Below are 22,567 nucleotides of genomic sequence, written 5' to 3'. Positions count from 1 at the left end.
TCTGTAAATATGTGATATGTATGTGTGTGTTTTATGACATACAAAAAGTATAATAAAAAAGCATGCACACCTCTCAAAGCACAGGTTTATTTAAAAATGTAATTAGTACAAACCAATCTAAAGGAAAATTAGACATTTTCTTTAGTAAGTTGCAAAATTTCTGTTAGATTTTTTTTTTTTTTTTGGAAATACTTATCTTTTTCATACAATACATTTTGAAAGTCCACTCTCAATCTCCAATTCATAACGCTATATATCTGTAAACATCCCATTTTCCTGGTCAGTTCCTTGTTTGTAACCATCTGGCATCATTTTGTCCAAACATTTCAAATAATTTAGTTTTAAAGTATTTGCATGAATCATAAGGATTAATTTTCAAATGGATAAAACTATTTTTGACTATAATGTCATAAAATTATCTTCTCTAAATTCTATTTGAAACATGTTCTACTCATTAAAATATTTGTATTGACGGTTTATGTTGAATGGGCTGTAAAAATGCAGTGTGTCTATTGGCTTGAGATGTCATGGCTGGAGATCTCACAATGCTAAAACTCTATTTAGAGACAACTCAGAAAAGTGTCTCAGGACAATTATCCGGTTGCTTATATAATGACTTTAGATAAACCTTCAACTAACACATTTTTTGTGGGCATGTCAGCATTTTAGGCACTTAGTAGCAAAACTAAAATCCTGAAGGGGAGGGTGACAGAGTGCCATACTTAAAAAGTTGTTCAAGAGAATATTCTCAGACTCCAAGGCTCGTTTGTAACCTTTAAATTGACATCTGAGTTTCAAACCTGTCAACACCATTTGCCCAATCGGGATCCATAAAAGACACAAGAATATCACCGCATTCATTATTGATTAAAAGCTAAGGTCTGGGACCTCTTCAAATAGTTCTCAAGTCTTCTAATATAAATTGCTCTAGTGCTCTTTTATACTACTATTGAATTTTATATTTCAAGGGGTCATAGAATGCAAAAGTTTCCATTGTCATAGATGAATAACGATAGTTCAGTGGATGAAATGGACGTACAGAGAAGTTCAAACCCCATCAACACCTCCTGACTATGCAAATCTCACAATTATAAACTTCCATCATAAAACAGGCGAATCCAAAGGCAACATCCCCGAGTTGATGTCAATTCGTTGATGTTGCCTTATTCGTTTTGGCATGTACTTTTGTCACACCCCGAAATTTACATACAGCTTAAGTGTCAACTGCTGATCCACAAGGCAGATGGGGGGAAGCACGTGGGGCCCCAGTGTCCAGCCTACCATCACTGGGTCGGGTTCAGTTACTCCGTCCTCCACTGGCTCCCTGCCCCCTGTCCGCCGGTGTTCCCGGACAAGCCCCCGAGCTGACGGCTTGGTTTGAGTGCCCGGTGTGTTTCGACTATGTGCTGCACTGTGTTTGATGTTTCAGTGAGTGCGTGCTTGTTGCTATGATGCGTCTTTGCTCAGCAGCTTTGCTCGTTGTCAACCAACCAATCGGCGCACAGCTCATCTAAATATTCACGATCATACCATAAAAGGAAGAAAACCTGTCGTTTCATTCTGGGGCTTTTAACCAGGCTTGCATTAGGGCTCATAGAACAGCAAATATGCCATTTTCAGCCCAACCAATGTTACAAACCCTATTCAAAGACCTTAAGGACCAGCCAGGCTCAGACTGGTAATCTGTGATACCGGGCTGTTCCTAATTTCAACCTGCGAGGGCCGGCGCTCCTTAAATCATAGCGGCCCCAGCACTTACTCTCCGGCCGAAGCCCCTGCCTGTGACAGTAAATAACACAAGGAGCTCATGAAGTAATAAAATGCTAACTACTTAAATGATGCATGCAGTATAGATAGACCTTCCTTGTCATTCACATCCTTGTGACGGTTGGCATATGGTGGAATTTTCTATTTCTTCTAACTGTAAAATCCTTGCAACAAATTAATTATAATAAAACAAAAATGCTTCCTTTAAACCAAACTACGATGTTCCTCTTATATTTGGTGAATTTATGTTTGAATATTTTGCAAAAATATCTTGCCGTGCATGATGGGGTTTTGCATTTAAAGGCTAACGTTTCCCATCTTAGGTGCATCGTTGCCAGGTTGGGATGTTTCCCAATCTGGCAGTTTAGAATGGCCGTCTATGGGTAAAAAAATGTTTTTCTCTAGATTTATTGCCTAAGAGATCAATAGACTTTGGTCCGAATTGGGCGAGATTTGGTATATTCAGGCAGTTTATGAAAATTATTTTGGCTGGAAAACCTGAGTCAGTGACATCTGGCAACCCTGCTGATGTGGTGAGTGCGGACGCTACACAGCAGTAGTCGTTGCTTTCGTGTTAATAACCAAAACCAGCACCAAACACCCTATATAATCATTCTAATGACCCCTTTAAGTGTGTTGAGGCTTGAATACTTGCAAATCATTTGGCTAAACTTGAAGAATATGTTTTACTTTAAAAAATATGACAGAGGTACATAAGCCAAAGCAACTACTGATGATTTTCACCATATATGGTGGAGAAACCAGCACTCCCTTCCTGGTCCTCTCCCTGCGTTTCTGCATGCAGGCTGAGAACAAGCATTGTCTGTCATACGTTATAACCTAAGGCCTGTACAGATACTGACATGTCCTCTGTCTCCTGTGTCTCACACAAATTCATACATACATGCTCGCTCTGAATGAGCTTTGTCACCAGTGGCAACGAGCGAGTCTTTTCTCCCTGACCCACATACAAGCAGACAGGAGGGAGGAAATTTGGGAGATTGAAAAGAGCAGATGAAGAAACTAATGTGAAGCAATAAATTAATAAAAAAGACATCTTTGTAGTGAATGAAAAACAAGCTGAAAGAGTCTGCCGGGAAGCATTTAGGAAAAATGATGTCTGGATTAGAATTATTTCAATATGGGAATTATTTTTGGTTTATAGCAACTGGAAGGAGTTCCTGTAACATTTGATTTGACAAACCATTATGTTTTTTATACTACCTGTGTATGCTGAGTAATGTACGATCTGTTATGAATATATTTCACCAGCCTACTTTAAGATGATTGGATTTATATGCAGAGAATAATAAACCAAAGGATTTCATTAATTAGTAATGTAGTTTAAATGGGCAAGGCTTTCACCCAGCCTGAATATTGCTGTTTGACAGACGACATTATGTATAGGATGTGACGCTTTTACTTTCCGGGAAATCCGACAGGATATTCAAGGTTTCTCTGTGTTTTTCATGAGTTTTGCTACCTTTAATCAAAGTATTAAGAAGCTGTATTCTCATCCGCTGGAAGAAGCTTACTTCACTGGAAAGAATCATTTAGATGTTTAGAAATATTTCCAGTCCTGAAGAGAATGGCAAGTCATTGTGTAAAAACTAAAGGACCCCTCCCATAAAGGCAATGCTGTTTTAAATCTTTGGTTTGCTTACTCTGAGTGGGATGTATGTTAGACATGTGACTGTGTGGATATTCAAATAGATAACTAGTACTGTATGTGTGAGACTTATCTTACTCGATGTAGAGCAGAAATGCCCAAAAAAAAGGGATAATATAATTCACAGTCAGCATATTGAAAATATTATAGTGGTTTAATTCCAATTTGATACCAGTTTAAGTATCTAAATTTAAACACCAGTAAATAACCTTAATCATTTTAATATATCTGTAGCATTTATACTTTATGTTATATCAGTTTTGCAGTAGTAGGAACAATTGTTGCCTTTCAGTTTTAAATTGAAAAATTTTTTATTTTTTTCTGCAGTTTTTTGTAAATTGCATTATGCACTGAAAGGTACTATTTTATTTAATACTTTTTCAACTCCAGGTGGTGGCGCTATTATCAGAATGTTATTAGAAAACTCTAAAGGTAATGAATATATGATTGGTAGGAAACAGGAAATTAAGATAGTAGTCTTAAACTGCTTAAAGGGCTCATGATGGTTGATGCGCGTAAGATCTGCGCATAAATTAAACCCCCCGTAACTCACTCACCATGTTTTCCATTCGGAAATTCTGTCTGCATGGAAGCTGTGCAGAAGGGTGTGGAAGCAAGTTAAACAATTTTGCCAAAAATCAAAATTGTGATTGTAACCAAAGTTGCGATTGAGCTTTATTTCAAAATTCCTTTGCTTGTAGATGTTTCACCCCAGGTTTTTGAAGCTTGCCTACCCCGAGTCCATTGTTGCAGGACTTTACTGTAATATTTGCATGAAAAAGTGTCAATCTTTACCTTCATACATGGATCTGCTGCTAGATGCAAGTCCCTCTAACTTTCTGTGTGACGACAAACCCATGTCAAGCGTTTTACCAGGTCTGGAGTGAGAAATTTAGGCTACACTGCATCCTGAAGTGACCCAAATCTGATTTTTATGCCCACATGAGACCTTGATCTGATCTTTCCATGGCTGTCTGAACAACACAGATCCGTTTTTTTCCAATCCGACTATGCCACTTGGCTATGTGGTCCTGAATCCGATACGGATCTGATCTTTTCAAATGCGACCTGCTCATCCGACCTGAACGTCATTAATACCCAACAAAGTTTACTATTCTGCGTCTTGCTACGCAGAAGCGGCAAGAAAAACAACAACAATGGCAGATGATGATGCAGAGAGCAGTATTTGCGTTTAACCATATTGAAAAGATTGTGTTTTTATGGTTGGAAAAGACCGCTAGATGCGCGCCGGCTCTACCGTCCATGTTTACTTCCAGAAAGAAAAAAGCATGCTGGCCTGTGACGTCATTCCGTCCACTACTACGCATGAGGGACACTTGCGTTCTTTGACTGCAGTTTACACAGGAGATCACATACAAGTCGCATATATTTGGAAATATCGGGAAAAAATCGGATTTCACAAAAAAATCGGAATTGGGCATCAAGGCCTGCAGTGTGAACATAGCCCTAGTGTCTTAATGTTGGTAAATAGTGTACCGGTAATTAAAAATTTGTGCGTCTGTGGTTTGAAAATTGCGTTTTTTGTAAACTGCGTTTATATTTTACATATAATGAATCTCCCAGTCCTATTGGAAGCCCAAAATTATGTCATTTGGCCACACAGACCTCGTTGAAACTTCAAGCATAAACCAGGCTTAACTGATTCTCTTAGTCCAGCCTATGTCAGCTTTCTTTTGATTTTCAGGGCTGATTTTTGATCTCTTAAAATTTGTACTAATTTTTGCCTATTTTGATTCAGCTGTAAGAGCTTTGATATAGTGAGATACTGAAACAGGACTAAAGACAATATTTCTAACCATCATCATTTAACTTAAGAGCAGAAAATATCTAACAACGTGACTGCCATTGTTGTAAGACTTCATTTAGGCAGAATTGTAATTAAGTTGACATATAAAGGTAATTTTTGCATTTAAGATGAGCCTTTAACACAGATTGCAAGTTTTATGTTAATATAAAAATATTCCATCTACATACTAGGGTAGGATTGTCAAACTAATTTTTAAATTGGACATCAAGACTTCAGAGCTTTTAAAATGACCAGATTTCATAATTAAATTTACAAAGGACACGTTGATCTCGTGTTATAACCTGGCTCCCATTTATTGAGCATTCAGATTCATTAAAAAAATGTTAAATCAAGCATCCATTATAGAACCTAGGTTAAAATCTCAAAAGGATTACAGAAAGAAACTTCAACACAATACACGTAACCTTCCTGTTATTTGTTCAAATTACTGCTCTTCCTCTCATCCCCATTCAGCTTTTATGAACTGCTTTCTTTTAACTAGCTTTCTACATCTGCCTGCTTAATCTGATTTTACTTGGAGCACCTCACCAATACTGCAAACATCTAACTGGATGTTTTTCACTCACAACTTTTACACACAGTTATATTTTTCTTTCTGACCTGTTAATGTTTAGCTATAGTTTTTACAAGTATTTCATGATTATTAGAATTAGGCCAGTTACAAACCTACTTATTTTCTGAATCTCTAATAAGCGAGATGGTCCTAAACTTTTGATTATCCATCTACCATTACCTTTTATATTGAGGCAGGTGTCCATCACCAACAGTCAGTTTGTTGCCAGGGTACACCCAGGTACCCTTAAAGCCAAACAGATGTTTTGTTTGATGCAGAGAGGAATTGGTTTACATATTTTAACTTCATCAGTATTTTTTTTCTTACACCGAATCCTTTGGCTTTAAGGTTTTGATCAGCAGAATATCAAAGCCTGCTATTAAAATACTAAAATCATCCTTTAGATTCTCATCCTCAGTTTTTCTACTTCACAAATGTTCTGCCTAAAATCTGTGCTTATATTATTTTCTGATTTCTGTTACCATCGTCACGATATCCCTCACTTGTGCTCCAAAAATAGATCTTTCTCACCTGAAAGGTAACTGATAGGGGAAGGAAATGCAGAGATGGAAACAGAGAAGAGAAAAAAACTGTAGTGTTGTTTCAATAAATGTGGATAGATTTCATACTGAATATTCTGAGTCTTTATCCTGAAAATAATTGGTATTTTATGTTTGTTTCAGTTGAAAAGGATTGGTAAGAAGTAAGTAGCTCTGATAATGGAGGAGATATATAGGTGGATACAGTGTCACTGGAGTGCATGACTCTCACCCTCACTTTTGTTTTCCTCTAAGGATATTTTAAAAATAGTTCCCTCATATTCATGTTTTTCCTTTAAATACATTTGTCCATAAGCTGGTGATATAAATAAACGTAATCTAGATCAGCTGGTTCTAAATTGAACTAAATTAAACACACGCACACATTGTTATGCAGGAGGTCAGGTGTCTGGTGTCAGATATCTGGAACTCCTCATGCTGATCGGCATAATTAACCTGAGCCGTGCTGCAGGTTCAGGAGGAGACTGCTCTCTGGATTTGAACTGTGCTTCAAAAGGACAGTGATGGTTTAAAACAGAAAATATTTAGGATGTTAAAGGTTGGAGCTAGTGGACCGGCAGGGAGGAGGAGGAGGAGGGGAAAGAAAGTGCGTTGGTTTCACCGGCTTCTCAACTACAGGTCAGTGAAACGAGAGATGTTTGAAACTTGCTGTTATATGATGAACGTTGTTGCTGACTTTTTGTATTTAGCGCTTTAAGATATCGAATATTTCAGGCCTGCTGTAACACCAACAAAAGTTGTGTTCTTTTCCTTTATAGAAATTTCAATTTTGTGATTTTGTTCTGCAATACAATATTGAAGATGGTGGCTGTGGTTTGTGCCCACACGGAACTCAGTAAGAAAGAAAACGTCAATCCAAAAGCAAAAGTAAAAAGGCAAATTTAAGTTTGCAAATGTTCTCAGGGAGAAACGCCTTGTGATGTTTAAAGGCACAATCTCTGTTCAGAGGAAACTAAAGTTACAACCGTTTAGCTAAAGTAAAAATCGTTACTGAAGATTGACGGATTGAAGGTTTATATGGTCTATGCAGATTATATACTGACATCAGTCTTTGATCTCCAATATGAGGGACGATTTTGGAAGCTGATATTGCTTTTTCTTCCTCCAGTGTCATGATATGTTTAAAGGTCTGACCCAAAGATGCAGAGAACCACTCAGAGAGCAAGGCAAATGTTTAACTGGTGTATTGAAGAAAAGGTAGAAGGGGGTAATCTGGAACTCAAAAGAACTGGTGAGCAGGAACTAGTAAGTCTGGAGAGGATATGACAATGATTAGTTCAGGGACCGTGGGAATCTTGGATGACGTAAAGATAATGCTAGTGAGGGACTTTGGGGGTTTTTTTCCTCTCACTTTGAATCCAGTAAGTGTGGGTTGATCCAGAGAAGAGGTGACACGTTGAAGAGTGGACAGGTAAATATTCTTTGGACCTGGAGGAGCAATGGAGCGGACTATCACTTAGATTTCCAGGAGAACTTGAACGGTACCTGTGGAGATTTATCCCCTGCTCAGCGTGAAGCTCAAACAATCCTTTCAGGGGAAGAAGGCCCAAACATCCAGTTTGCATTCCCTGCTTAATGTGAAGCTCAAACAATCCTTCCAGGGGAAGAAGGCCCAACATCCAGTTTGCAGGGTGACTTCCTGCCGAGAGGCAAAGACAAAAAAAACAAGGTTAAAGCTCAGAGAGACAAAGACTCAGTTAGACTCAGCTAATCTAAGCATGGCTAAAGTACCCAAAACTGGCAAACACTCTGGCGCCGAGGTAGTGACAGTCCACTGCTTAAGTACTCCTCCAGATAATGATCAAAAGAGCCGCAGGTGTGCAGGGAAGACCAACAAGGACAGGGCGCCACCTGGTGGTGGAGGGAGAGACAGACACAAAACAGACCACACAAACTGGATTCCTGACATCCAGTTACTTGATAAAGATGACACAGTGATGACAAATGTTACACAAGCCTCATTTTAAACAAAAAGAAACAATAACAATAACTTCTGCATTTATAGATGAAAAACATGTGATAAAAAGTGGTATTTGGAATGTGTAAAAAAGAAAAAGTCTGGAATTTCGCCTTGAAAACATGTAGGACCCCTGTATCGCCTTCAGCAACCAGCTTCTCCCACATAATCACATCTTCCAGAGTCAGAAGATGTTAAATTCGATCCCTCCCACTTGCAGCTGCCTTTTATTTTTGTAGCTATTACTTTTGTTCTCCCATCAGCTTGGGCTATAAACACTCAGTTCAGGAAACAAATTAAACTGACTGTAGCAGTGGGGAATATCATGCTATTATTTTAGCCTTTTTTCTCCTATTTCAATCACCTGAATGTCCTTAACTAAGAAAACAGTTCCCATTGTCGACCTCTGAGGATCTCCGTTTAGAAAATATCAGAGAAATTATTCTGTGTGCGTAGGAGGTGAAATAAGATCTGACTTTACTTTCCCACACACACACCATCTTCCCACAGACTGTGATAAGTGTAACTGCTTTTAGTGTAAAGTCACTGAAACGCATGAGACATATACACTAAAGCAAATTCTCTGGCAGGATAATTACTGGACAAGCTGCCGATGCTCCCACAGTGTGGTCGTGATGGCAACACTGACAACCCACCTCTGCAGGAGGAGTAGGAGGAGAAGTCTGAAAATAAGGAAAGGAGACAAGGGGGCGGATGAGTAAGAAGAGCAAAGGATGAAAAGGAGCACGAGGGAGGGAGATTAGGAGGAGCAAAGGGTGGGAGAGTCGATGATGTGATTTTGGTGAGAAGACGTACAGCGGGACAAATGGAGGGATAGGAGGAGGACAGAAGAGGGAGCAGTGAGTATTTCTTTAAAAAAAGGAAACAGAATAGGATCAGACTTAAACTGCAAAGATGGAAACTAGGTGGTGTTAGTTATAGCAAGCAGCTGTGTCAACTCCACCATGCTGGGTCCCAATTAATCCCTTTACTGGAGGCTTTAAAACCCTGCTCCTCTCAGCTGTCTCATCTGTCTTATTCAAATAGCCCACCTCATGCTCATTAGCGGTCCGAGCCCACAGAGGCAAAAACAGTAGCGTATCCATGCATCCTGTGGAGCAAGGAACGCGATCATAACTGTAACACTTTACATTTTTCTTCTTCTATGACAACTCCTGCACCGCAGCCTTAACCAGACAATTTCCCAGGGACTTGATAGACTGGAATTGTAAGGATAAGACTTATGCTATGCTATAATCCAATAATTTGTTGGCATTCTACTGGATATTGGGATCCATCCATTAAAGTAATTACCTAACATAACATTTTATTAAATTAACGGATTTCTTACAGGTTATAATTCCTTTTTTTTTTTTTTTTGGAACCCTCTTTCTGTAACGTATTTATTTGCTCAACCTCTTATTCCCTCTTATTACCCTCTTATTAATTTGATCAATATTATCTTTAAACCATTGGTTAATCCACTAACATTTCCTTAAAACATATAAGGATCTACATTTAACCAAAAAAAAAAAGTCTATAGGGCAGTGAAGGTCTATGAAACAATAGCAGGCTGTTATGCTACCAATGCTGTAATCAAATTAAATTTAAACTATATCTAAGCCTTTTTGGCTCAAAAATGATCAAACAATCCCCTGAACGATAAAACCGTGTGGATCAGACATCATGCTTTATTTAAGTGAGTTAAGAAGCAGAAGGCGTTTTAATACCTGCAGATATTCTTGTCCATCGTTAGTTAAATAATGTTTAGTTTTTATCATGTTTCTCGTTCTGAACACACGTTAATGCAGCATTTGAACATTTTTTTTCAGATTTCTTCTTATTTGCACTTTTATCTGAAGATGTCTGATGACGTAACTTACCAACAAAAGCTGGTGTCATGGCTCAACTAAAATACTGCAATCCTGGAAAATTATTCAGTCTCACAGGAACTCATGTAACCTTGCCTGTAACCTGAATTCTTGTGTTATCTGTGCGTTGCTAAACACATAAGAATCCATCTTGTCCTGCTGCAACCAATCAAGACTAAACCAAAACTTGTCGGCTAGTCCTGTTGCAGCATGATGTTTTAAGGTGGGTTATGCAGACGTGGAGTAAGCAGTAACAATGTAGAACGGAGCTTAGCTGCTGCTGTCACATCTGTCCTGTAAGGATCCGTAATTTTGCCTTTGAAAGAAGATCAGAAGGACTTGCTGCATATGTTGAAAGGCATTTTAGACCAAACCAAACTTTGGTAGGCAGGAACTAGGTTTCACTTAGTCCAATCAGCTCTGAAGGTTTTGCTACATGTCTCAACTTTACCCAGATTCAATAAGGCTCAGATTGACAATGTGCAGAAATAAGGCAAGAATACTACACATTATAATCTGGCTTGCTAGATTAGGACTCATAGACGGATTACTTAAGCCTAGATCTTATTTTCAGGAATGCATATGTACATTTTTACTGTTATTCTCTGCAGAAAGGCTCAAACAGGAGAAGAATGCATTAAGATAAAGTTGTTCCCCTTATCAGAAGAGGATTACTTCAAAGTTTACATTTCAAGTTAAAACAATATGACACGATTTTCTATTTTATGTCCTGCTGGGGAGATGTGAGGCACCCTGTACTGATTTTCTGTTTGATTTAAACACTTTTAGGATTGCATTTGGAGCATCTTTTTTACACAGTATGTTTTAAATAATGATCTTTGAAACATTTCATTTGATCTGCTTTTGGTTGTTAAAATATAAAGCCTCTCAATAATCTTTCTGTATGAATGCCATCCTTTTGCATATGTGTTTTCACTTTGCTAACCCTGATAATATTTCATTGGTTGATGGAAACAAAGCTTACATACATTAATGAATGTGAAGTGCCGTGCATTCATCATAACCGATAAAGCATAATTATTCTGGAGCAACCCTGCAGTAGGATGCAGAGTCCTTGGCTTTCTCTCTTCTTAGATGTTTTTTTTTTAATGAACAATGAATCATTCTTTACGTGCCTCTTCACATTTTTTTTCAAAACAGAACAATTTATCTGAGTTTATTGAAAGAGAGGTTACAGTGTTCTAAGGCATTCTGGGAAAATATACCTTTTTGTTCTTACAGATCAGAATACCATGTTTGTATTTCTAGACTTTTTATAATGTAGTTAAATTGATTGAGAACTTGATATTTTCATGTTTCTTTTTTTGTTTTGTTTGGAATTTTTATAAATTGGAAGTACTATTATTCACTATATGTACATATTCTATATATAGTAAATGAAAATCATTGATGTTCTGGTTCATTTGCATCTATGTGAGGGTAACGGCATGCGTCCAGTTACTATACGTCCCTGCATTTGTTCCATTGTTGCCCACGCAAAGCTATTTTTAGTTTCAGTGGCGTGTCAAGGTGTGATCAGGTTGCACCGTGTGTAAGTAGACTCTTCTTTGTCCTGTGTGATCACTTTAGACAGACGGCCACTAAAACTTTCATCAGTTGGGAGGTCAGATGTGTTTTACAACCCTTTTTTTAGGGGATAAGTGCTTTTTCTTTCAACTGGAATCCAAAAAAAAAAATGTATCAATTGAAGGAGACTTTTAAGTCTCTGAAGGATTGTGTTGATATTAATGAATGCAAAGAATAATTGAATTCCCTTTTAATTTGATATTTAGTTCAGTTCTGCTAAAAAGAATTCTGGAATGGGATAAATAGGGTGACAGTAACAGCAGTTGTACAATGTACTTATAAAACTTAAAGCTGGAGTAAATAAGCCATGGTCAATAATGTAAACAAGTTTCCTATAATCATATATATATATATATTCTTTGCAAGGGCTGCTCAGTGGTGCAGTGGGTAGCACTGCTGCCTAGCAGCAAGAAGTTTCTGTTTTCGATTCCCGGCCTTGGGTCTTTCTGCATGGAGTTTGCATGTTCTCCCTGAGCATGCGTGGGTTCTCTCCGGGTACTCCGGCTTCCTCCCACAGTCCAAAAACATGACATGTTAGGTTAATTAAGGTTAAGTGTCTAAAAATTCTCCTTAGGTGTGAGTGTGTGTGTGAATGGTTGTTTGTCATGTTTGACTCTGCGCTGCCCTGCGATGGACTGGTGACCCGTCCAGGGTTTCCCCCGCTTATCCCCACTTGGGATTAGCGTATCAGATAATGGATGGATGGATATTCTGTGCAATTAAGAGAAACAAAACAATGAAAACAGCAGAAAAAAATTTGGCGGCATTGGTGAGAACACTGTACCAAATACATTTTCAGCATTCAGTTGCCTTATATGGCTTTGCAATGTTGGATGTTCCTATTTTGAAATTTAAAGCTACAGTGTGTAATAATTACAGTGATATACAGTCAGAAATGTAATATATTTTACATAACTATGTTATTTTATCATCATCTACGAGCTCAGCCTCTTAACCTTAATATTTGCGTTGCCTTAGAATTCGTTATTTATAATTACATAGGAGCGGGTCTCGCAGCCATGGAGGCAGACATCTTTGCGCTACGGCAGCACAGAGCCAACAAACTAGCAATTGCGAGATCGCCCATTACGCTCGAAAGTAACTATGGCAAGTTGAGAGAGATGAACTGAGACGTTACTGAACAATAGATGGCAGTATTATGCCTGAGATACTATCTGTAAAATTATCTATGTAAACAAACCTCATCACTTGAGAAGGTAGGTGATGCGGACATCGTGGAAGACATTTTGTCCCGTAACGCTCGATGTACTGTTGGGGGGGAGAAGCGGTGGGGGGGAGATGTTCATGTTGCTGCGGTCTGCAGTCTGGATGTTAGATGTCACTAAAAATTACACACTGTAGCTTTAAGTCTTAGTTTGTCGTCTTAGTTTTGCAATAATTTTGCTAATTTGCAAATAATAAATATTTAACTGTTCATTTTTTCAGTGTTTGGTTTGTTGCAGGATGCGTCTGGGCTTTAAAATCCCAATCAGGTGATGATGATTTTTATGCATATCAATATTAGTCTGATGGGCAGAACTGGGCCAACATTAACAACATATGTTCTTGTTCAGTCGTTCTTTTTGTTTTAGGAGGGTGAGGGAAGGTTATTGGTCATGTGATAGTGATTCAGCACTGGATTGTGGGTGTTTAACCAGAGCAGAGTAGCAATATCAGCACTTTGGTTGCTTTTTCTCCAAAGGGTAAAGATGCAAATACCAGGTATTGGCTATAGCAGCAATATTAATATTCAGATTTTGACATCTGTGGATTGATACTCTTGATGGTGTCTATCCACACTACCAGAATACACTCGCCCCTCCTCAAACTGTTTCTACTCATCAAACAACCACCATCCCAAATATATTTAGTCTGAATGGATCCTAATTCAGATCAATCCTACTTCCTTAAGCAGAACTTGATTAGCTGATGTTTAATACTGTAAATATATTTTTTGAATGATAATTTTTTGCAGTATAGCTTTAAAAAAAAACAATACTAAACATTGTGCCTTTAAGTATGATGAGTAAAGTGATCAGATGTAATAGAACAAATAAAAAAGAGGCTCTTCATCATATTTCTATGAAAAACAATATGTTGTTATCTTTGGATCGGATTTTATTGCTCATGCTTTTACTATTTGGTATGACCTGACACTTTGATCACAATGTAGTATGCAATTGTTTTATATAAATAAAGATTAAATGAATAAATACAGATTGAGCAGACCTCCTATGCGTCTAAGGTGTGGCTTTGCGGGATAAAACCTTATTCATCTTATTTAAACAACCCGACTTGCCAGTTCCTGTTTTACTCCCGATAAAATCAAACTCTAACCTCTTTGCCCCATAGCTGTTGCGAAATAAAACTCCAAAGTGCACCATAGCCAGAGTGATCCTGTGGGATGAGGACTGTGGACAAGAGCGTTTCCTTATTTGAATTTAAAATAGCCCACACTGCCAGGCTTTCCTTTCTAATTTCATTTTATCCACTGAAAGATTATTTTTTTCCACAGAGGATTTTACTCATCAAGCTTAAGAATATTCCTGCCGCTTATTGTTAATTTAACCAATTTGAATTTAATTAGTGCAATTTCATGTGTTATGTAGATAATATTCGTATCTTTCAGTGTAGCTAAAAAGCTTTGAACATTAAGGATTGAAGTTCCTAAGATTTAGGGATCTAGATTAAGCAGAACTTGATGTTTGGTGTCTTTTACAGCCATTACCCCAAATTTTCAGGATTGGGATTGGAATTACATCATCGCCTATGACTAGAGATTAATATAGGTGGTAAATTAGCACTGGAGAGGCAGAGGAGAGAATGTGAAGAATTTAAGGAACAGCTGAACATAAATCTGAGAGGGTTAAAAAGAGGAAGAGACGACTGCTGAGTCATCCTTAGACAGAACACAACATCTCCGACTCTTTCTCGTCACCATGAAGTGCCGCTGGCAGTCTCTCCTCCAAGCTGCTCCAAGTCCTCCTCAAATAAATATCCGCAGCTGAACCGGAAAACTATGAATAATTAATCTACTAACTAAGTCACACTGAAACCCAAGTTCTTGCAGTTATTCGTTGACTTGTCAGCACGCCAGCTGCGGCAGAATCTGGCAGCTCAGTTTCCTATTGTCACTAGTGCAGCCTGTGACCATGTAGCAGCCTTTTATTATTGCTAATATTATTATTAAATAGTGATATTTGAAAATGTTTACGTCTGTTTTTGCTTTTCTGCAGGAAAGCCATCTCTAGATCAGGCCTCCATTACCTCGGCCCACCTCAGCCAACGTTCCCCCCAGCCTCCAACGGACCAAACAAGGAGCTCCGTACCTGTGTGGACTGGACGGTGAGACACTCAGACTAGCTTAGTTATTTGCATTTATTTACTTACTTGTGGAAAGTATAAAAAAAAGTATAAAAACTTTTTAAAGTTTCCTATCTGTCTGAGTCACGCCATGACATTTACAGTTTCAATTTAACAGATTTGTCAGCAGACGGTTTCCCAGTCATACATTTCTGAGGATACAAAAAAACAATCATTTCCCTCCTTTTCTTTATTTATAATGCGGGAAGATGTGTAAGCAGTGTGGGAGAGAAACTTTCATGTCACCGTTTCACAAGATATGACTTTTACAGCATTTAATGGATTTTGTTTATAAAACATGAATCATGAGACTGAAAAGCTGCTTTAAAATACTCTGTGCTGCAAAGAGTCGCAGGGGAGCTGGGGAAAATGTCAAGAGGCGACGGAAAGTACGCATAAGACGGTCCAAAAGTGCAGAAAGAGTTTGAGTTGGCATTTTTATTTGCAGATAAACCCCATTAGCTTTCACTTCCTACATAAACAGAAGCTCTAAACTTGAAATCTAAAGTGCTCTGTGGTTCTGCACAAGTAAGTAATAACAGAAGGGCTGCAACTAACAATTATTTTGCAAATCCATTAACCTGTCGATTATTTTTTTGAATTAATCAATTAATAATTTGATAGCCAAAGGTTCCTTAGAGAAGATTTTTCCAAAATGAATCCGGGTCATTCTTAAACTTTTCCACCTGAGGAGTTCTGGATAGATCACATTGACAAACAAAAAAATTTTTTCTATCTTAAATGCAAAATGTTTATATATTATTTTACAATTACCGTAATTTTCGGACTATTAGCCGCACCTGAATATACGCCGCAGAAGCTAAATTGCATGGTTTGTACATATACAAGCCGCACCGGACTATAAGCCGCAGGTTTTTTATGTTTAATTACTGTATGGTTCGTGCACAGAGAGGATTGTCAGGAAAGAGGCAACTGTTTGGGGAAGCTCCTATTTATTATTTCTACCGATACGTTTGTTTTCCATAATTAGGGTGTCAAACAAACTGTCTTACGCTCGCAGTGTCCATCTTTCTCGCTGTCGTTCTGTCTCGTACCACTCGCAGTATAAGTCTAATTCCAGAGGACCTCTGCATTCCTGCTCGCGCGGCTACCATACTTGTGTGTTGAAGCAAATGTGACGTCAACATGGTGGATGTTAAAATCCATAGATTTAGGTATTACCCTAGTGGCCGTTAGCTGTAAAAGTCCATAGATAAGCCGCATTGTTATATAAGCCGCAAGGTCGAAAAATTGGGGAAAAGTCGCGGCTTATACTCCGAAAATTACGGTACTGCTGTAAAAGGGTTGCTTTGTCAGTTAAAGTTATGATTTACAGTTTCTATGCTCCACTTAACGATTAATCCTTTCAGACAATCATCATTTTAGCCCTAAATAACAGCATTCATAAGTTTTTACCTTATTGTGAAAATAGTCACATTGTGATAAAATAATCTTTCATCTGGATCGCTTTATTCTAGAAATCAATGGTGCACATTTTTTGGGTTTCTCTGCTGATCACCTCCTGTAACCCTCTTTAGCCAATAGGATTTTCCTGTTGATTTGAGCAGATGGAGATAGGGATCACAAACTGTTCCTCTCTGAACAATCTTTCCAGATTGTCCTGGACCGTCTCTCATATTCCCTTCAGGTCAGTCCACCGGTTTTTGATGTTTAGGTTTGAAGAATCTAAACTCAAAGACCTGATGTATTGAGTATTAACTTTGTTAAATTGGTATAGCAATCAGCCATATTTGTTATTTCAACTTTGTGCAAACCAATGCCATATTTCCTCTGCATTGAATCTCTGCCTTAGGGAACAGTGAGCAGCTTGCAGCACCCGGGGAGCTCTCTGGGGTTTAGGATCTTCCTCATGGACCCAGGGGGGTAGTCAGTGGGATCCAAACCAGAGCCTTCCAAGAACTGAAGCGCCCTTCTTTGTGGGCTAACCCTTCTTTTCTATAATAGAAACCAACTGGGACTCAATTTGACTTAAATACGTAGGACTTGTGAATTGACTTGGAATTGAGTACCTTTACTTGAAATGAGTTCATGCTCTTCCAGAACAACTCATTATGAATATAACAGTGGACATGCAGTACTTCCACATGTCCAACAGGACCATTTTATTGTGGAAAAACTAGGGTTGTCACGATACTAAACTTTTCAACTCGATACCGATACTAAGGAAAATATTAGATACTCGATACCATTTTCGATACCACAAGGATAAAATTTCAACAGAAATATTTTGATTAATAATTAAAATACAATAAATAAATAAATACAATAAACAATAAGAACAACATTTTGAGGTTGTTTGCTGTGCACAGTATTTAGCAAGCTTGATAAAAAACTTACAAAATTAAAATTAAGTTTTCCTTACTTGGCTATGCTTTGCACACATAACAATGACACTAGCCAAACCAGTTAAGAAACAAAAATAATTCTCAGCAGCTGCACCTGTTACAAAAAAAGTCTGAAACTGAAAAGTGCGCAGAATTATTCGATCCCACAGTGTTCAGAAAGTGCATTTTCCTCTATTCTGCACTTTAGATGAATGACTGTTTAGGTGCGACTGGCACTCGATACTTTTGAAAATGAGTATTGTATCCAGATACAACATTTCAGTATCGATACTTTTTTGAGTATCGATACTTTTGACAACCCTAGGAAAAACACAATCTTAAATCCCGCTAGATTAAAAAAAAAAAAACTCTACATGTGTGATGGTAGGATAGAAAATATATGTAGATGTTGGCTCTCCAAAAGTGATTTTTGGGGACTTCTTCTTCTGATCCTCCTCTGGGTGGTGACCAGATAGGTTTGGGTTATCATCCAGTCTGGGGGCCAGTGGCTAAAGCATATTAATGAAATCCTGTAAACAGTGATCCTACATGGAGAATAAAATGCTTAAATGCCTCGGGTACATCTATTTAAGTTAGACCCCCTTCTTTTTGTTGTCCTTTTGAGATAAAATCATTTTTCACATATTTCAGCAAGCCTTTAACCCCTTGAACCCTACGGACCCACCGGCGGGTCCAGCTGCTACATGACCTCGTAATTTTACCAAACCCCCAGTATTGATGTAAAAAACATATTTGGCACAGTTTGGTGACATTTAGGGATAAATCTGCCAAACTGCCCCCCCCCGCCTAAGAAATTTCTCACTAATACCATTCTAAAATAAATATGATTCATCTGATTGAGTCCAAATTTGGAATATTTTTACACAACATTTAGATTTAAAAGTCTGTACTACTTTTTTGTGCTATAAATAATATTTTGGTAGTGTTTTGCAATGTTTATTTAAAAGAAAATTTTGGCGAGGTTCAAAAAATGCAAAATATTTTGTATTTTGTCCCTAATATTTCAGGCAGGGTCAAAGCTACAATGGTGCTGACACCAGAAAACCATTCTCATCTTACCTTTAAAGACGTACCAAAAGTTTCTTCTTAAATCTAATAGCTTTGAGGCTATAAGTTATTTACTTTTGTGTGTTTTTGTCAGGCAGAAATTTATTTATACCCCCTTAGGGTGTAAGAGGTTAATCTTAGGAGAGAAAAAAAAATCCCAATTTAACAAGCACCCAGACTTTTTATCTATTGATTTGATTTAGTTTTGTTGGTGATGTATGTTGTTGTTCCAGTTATGCTGAGCTGCTCTTAGACTTTCACACAGTAACAAGTGTTGGAAGAATGGAAAATTAAAACCTCCCTCTCACTCTCAGGCCTCTTTATTATGACTACAGCATGTTTACTTAAACCTTAAAAACCAAAGGAATTTAATATCCCCAAATATTTCAATTATCAATAATAATAATAATAAGGTGCCACGGGTGTAATGATGTGTCGTAGTGAGTAGATCAGCTCTCAGGACATCATATATCATTAATGAGCTGCAAATAAAACATGCTTTATTATTAATGAGAATGTGTTAACTGTTTTGGGAACACATGGAGCTGCCTGCAGGGACATTTCCAGCACATCCTTACTAACCTTTAAATCTCTGCATGATGCATGCTCATTCATTTATATACATACACTCTATATATGTGTGACTGGTCATTATTTTCTAACACATTTCTTAAAGTCATACTACAAGATATATCCCCCCCGAAACGTTAAGGTCTTTGTCTCTGTGGAAAATAGCACAAGTCAACCAACTTCAGACAGCATCTTAACAAGCTCAGCAGATGCGCCGAGCTGTCTCCTCCTAAACGGCACAGTGGTTGGACGCGGCACCCACTGCTATCTTAGATTTGTTTCTGAGGATGAGCCAGACTTTCTTTCCATTTAATCCACGATTCTCCACACAAAGCAGGCTGTTTGAAGTCCAGCTCTGTAAGTGTGGCTCTATTTAACTCAAAAGTTTTGAATTACCCAATCAGAACCATAAAAAACTCTGATGACATCATCGTTTCCTAAAGTGCTTTAGAGTAACAGTGCAGGAAAACCTTTCACTTTGGAAACTTTGCTCTGATTTTTTGTTTAATTTTATATTAAACACAGAAGAACAGCATTTGTGGGGTTTTTTTAAATAGGGGATCTAATTTTAGGGGATTTATTTGATGTTTTTGTGACATAAAAATCAGCTTTTCTGATTTGCTTTGAAGCTCCATTTTTTACATCCCTTCATGTGTTGGTATCGATTTATTATGTGTGTGCCGAGCGTTAACTGCAGCTTCTGAAGTGTTTTCTGCTGCAGTGAAATTACCTTACTACTCAGCAACCGCATTTATGCACTCGACACTTACTCCCCGTAATCTTCTCTAAGTGTTTCTGTGCATTTGATTGCAGATTTATATACGACTGAACAACAACTAGGAGGACTGGGAAGGGAGACATGCAGGTGGATCATGGCTGCCTATTAAGTGATAATTCTACCCTCTTTCTCCTCCTGTGACTCTGCAGGAGAACGCAGTGAACGGAGATCACTTGTGGACAGAGACGAGTTGTTCAGGAGATCTCTGTTATCTTGGGGAGGACGCTTGTCTCCTAAAGACCACAGTGAGTATGGACTGATCACGTCTCCGCGTACGTGCAAACTGGGAAAGAAGAAGCAGGTGGTTTTCCTAGGATTTTATTTCTGCATCTATCTGGTCCTCGAGCTGTTAGCTGTCTTTCTTTCTTCAAAAAAAAAAAAAAATCCATCGTCTCTGAATTATAAATAATTCAGTTCAACTTTGAGACCATCTGAACTGAATACTAATGCTGGGAATACATGAATATTCGATCTATAGAGTTTAAACAAGTCACTCATTTTAATCCTCTGATATTTTTTCACTTTTCATTCTGATTTTATATGAAATGTTTAGTTAGTATTATTGCCAGATTTATCACTTAAAGCTTTTGCTTTTAATGGCCTTTTCAAATCTTGTAGCACAAATAAAAGAGTTTCTAAAGAGTCCGGAAAATTGCTTGATTTAGATGTGAAGAAATATGGACGTTTTCTAACTTTCTTTTTCATCTAACTGAATTAAAGTAGTATTAAGTAATCCATCTTTCTGGTTTGCCTTTTAAAATTTGTCTATTTTATATAATTTATTTCCTTTTAACATTTTGTGGGTTTTTTTATTTGTTGGCTGGAAAAGGGCTTAAATTCTTGTGTTTATTTTAGAAATATTGAGAAATATGCGTTGATATCCTTAAATAAAGAAGCAATGATAAAATTGTTCTTGGATTATTTACTTGCTCTCGTAGATCCAGACTAATTTGACTTTTTTTTTTTTATCAATCTTCAGGATTTATGAATAAATTTGTTTTTAAACAGGGGACTTTTGTTTATTTTAGTTTTTTGCATATTTTCAGTCCAACTCCTGATTATTAACTGTGGAATACTTTATTTTATAGGTGCAAAAAGCCTTAAATTAAATTAATATTTAATGGCACTAGCATATAGGATTTTCACGATGCTAAAAATTCAACCCAACAATATCCAGGAAAATATTTGATATTTAAATCCATTTCAATACCAATCCTAAACAATTAAAGGTATAGTGGAGGATTTTCGCGAATTTTTTAAAAGACGCGCCTGAATAGAGTACAGCTCTGCATCTACAATTATTATTTGAGTAATTTTGGTGTCATAATAAAGGGAACATCTGGGACTTTTGTTCAAGTGTATAAGTATCAGTATTTATGTCATTAGCCCAGAGTAAATTAAGAAGGAACACAAGAAAAAATGACTAATTTCACTTCCGCCTAAAAAAAAGCCAGACTTTTTCAATGAATATCTCTTTAAAATGATGCAGATGGAGGTAAAAATCTATATCCAAGCATTGAACAATGTATGACCATTATCTCTGTAATTTTGCTTTACTTGATAAGGACCAATCTTTGCAGAGGTTTTAGTGCAGACTATTCAGGCGGGCTTTCCAAAATGGCCATCTTGGCACATTTTGGCAACACCTGTTCCATTAGAGGTTTTTGATGTCATTCATGTCATTATTATATATATATATATATTTTTTTTTTATTTTTCCACTGTGTGTCATCTCGTGTTAAATAAGCGTTTTCGGAAAAGCTCTATATGCAGGCTGATATCTCGGCAGTGGATTGGTCGATTTAGATGATTGACATCTCGTTTGAACCGTTAGAGCCAATAGAATGTCGAGGTCATACTGAAATTTGTGTCAGACACAGGATTGGCTAACTATAAGGAAGCAAATGCATCAAATGCAAAACAAACGTTCTTATGTTGGTCCAATAGGAAGTCTCCTAGTAAAAAATGTGAAGTTAGATTGAAGTTGGTAAGAGTTGAAAACGGACGGAGGCATGTTGGACTTATTAAATCCAGCTTTTTTACTTTCAATTACAAGTCTTCACATAAATGCAAAGGTCAGACAGAATTTCTGTTAGTAATTTTAAGTAAGCGGTTGTTTATGTTTGTATTCTTTGGCTGCTGGTTCACTCACGTAATAGTAGTGCTGTTGAAATCGTTTGGATCTTAGCTTTCATATAATATGCTGTTTGTTCGTCTACCATGAAGTATTAGAGAGGTAGCGATGGAAATGTGCAGAGGAGGTGGACGCTCTGACGTTTTTGATATTTATACATCAATATGCTTGGTGTTTGGGTTGTGTTTAGTGTATGTTAAAATGACTTTTATCTGCTTGTAGCACAGTTTCTCCTTTTTAATTTGATGTATGGTATGGCTACATTGGTACATAATTAGTGCAGCATTGTGCCCCAATTGGGGGACCTTGAAGTTCAAATATCAAACTTTTATTTCTATAACCTTTTTTCTGTGGAGAACCATTTGATTGTTTTTCTTTCTAACCCTATTTTTATTTGTAATTTGATATTCAGTGTTATATAAGAAATCAAAGTATTTTCAGTACAAGAAGATGTCACTGCATGGAAAGATTCATTTCTGCACTTCATCATGTGAAGTTTCTTTGACTTAAATCACAT

The 22,567-nt window shown here is 37.4% G+C and overlaps 1 protein-coding gene across 8 annotated transcripts in view; it reads left to right on the top strand.

Annotated features, from left to right (window-relative positions):
- Positions 1-22,567, top strand: part of dgki (diacylglycerol kinase, iota) — a 103,825-nt gene that overhangs the window by 38,343 nt on the left and 42,915 nt on the right. For all 8 annotated transcript variants that reach the window (XM_038300204.1, XM_038300209.1, XM_038300207.1 and 5 more), the window contains exons 2-3: positions 15,029-15,137; positions 20,066-20,161. In XM_038300204.1, coding sequence (XP_038156132.1) covers positions 15,029-15,137; positions 20,066-20,161 — 205 coding nt within the window. The remainder of the gene's footprint in view (positions 1-15,028; positions 15,138-20,065; positions 20,162-22,567) is intronic.

Source organism: Cyprinodon tularosa, unplaced genomic scaffold (assembly GCF_016077235.1).
Source record: "Cyprinodon tularosa strain WSP-4 unplaced genomic scaffold, ASM1607723v1 ctg442, whole genome shotgun sequence".
NCBI classification, from domain to species: domain Eukaryota; kingdom Metazoa; phylum Chordata; class Actinopteri; order Cyprinodontiformes; family Cyprinodontidae; genus Cyprinodon; species Cyprinodon tularosa.
Note: the sequence above shows the minus strand (reverse complement) of the source record. Positions and strands in the feature narration are given on the sequence as shown.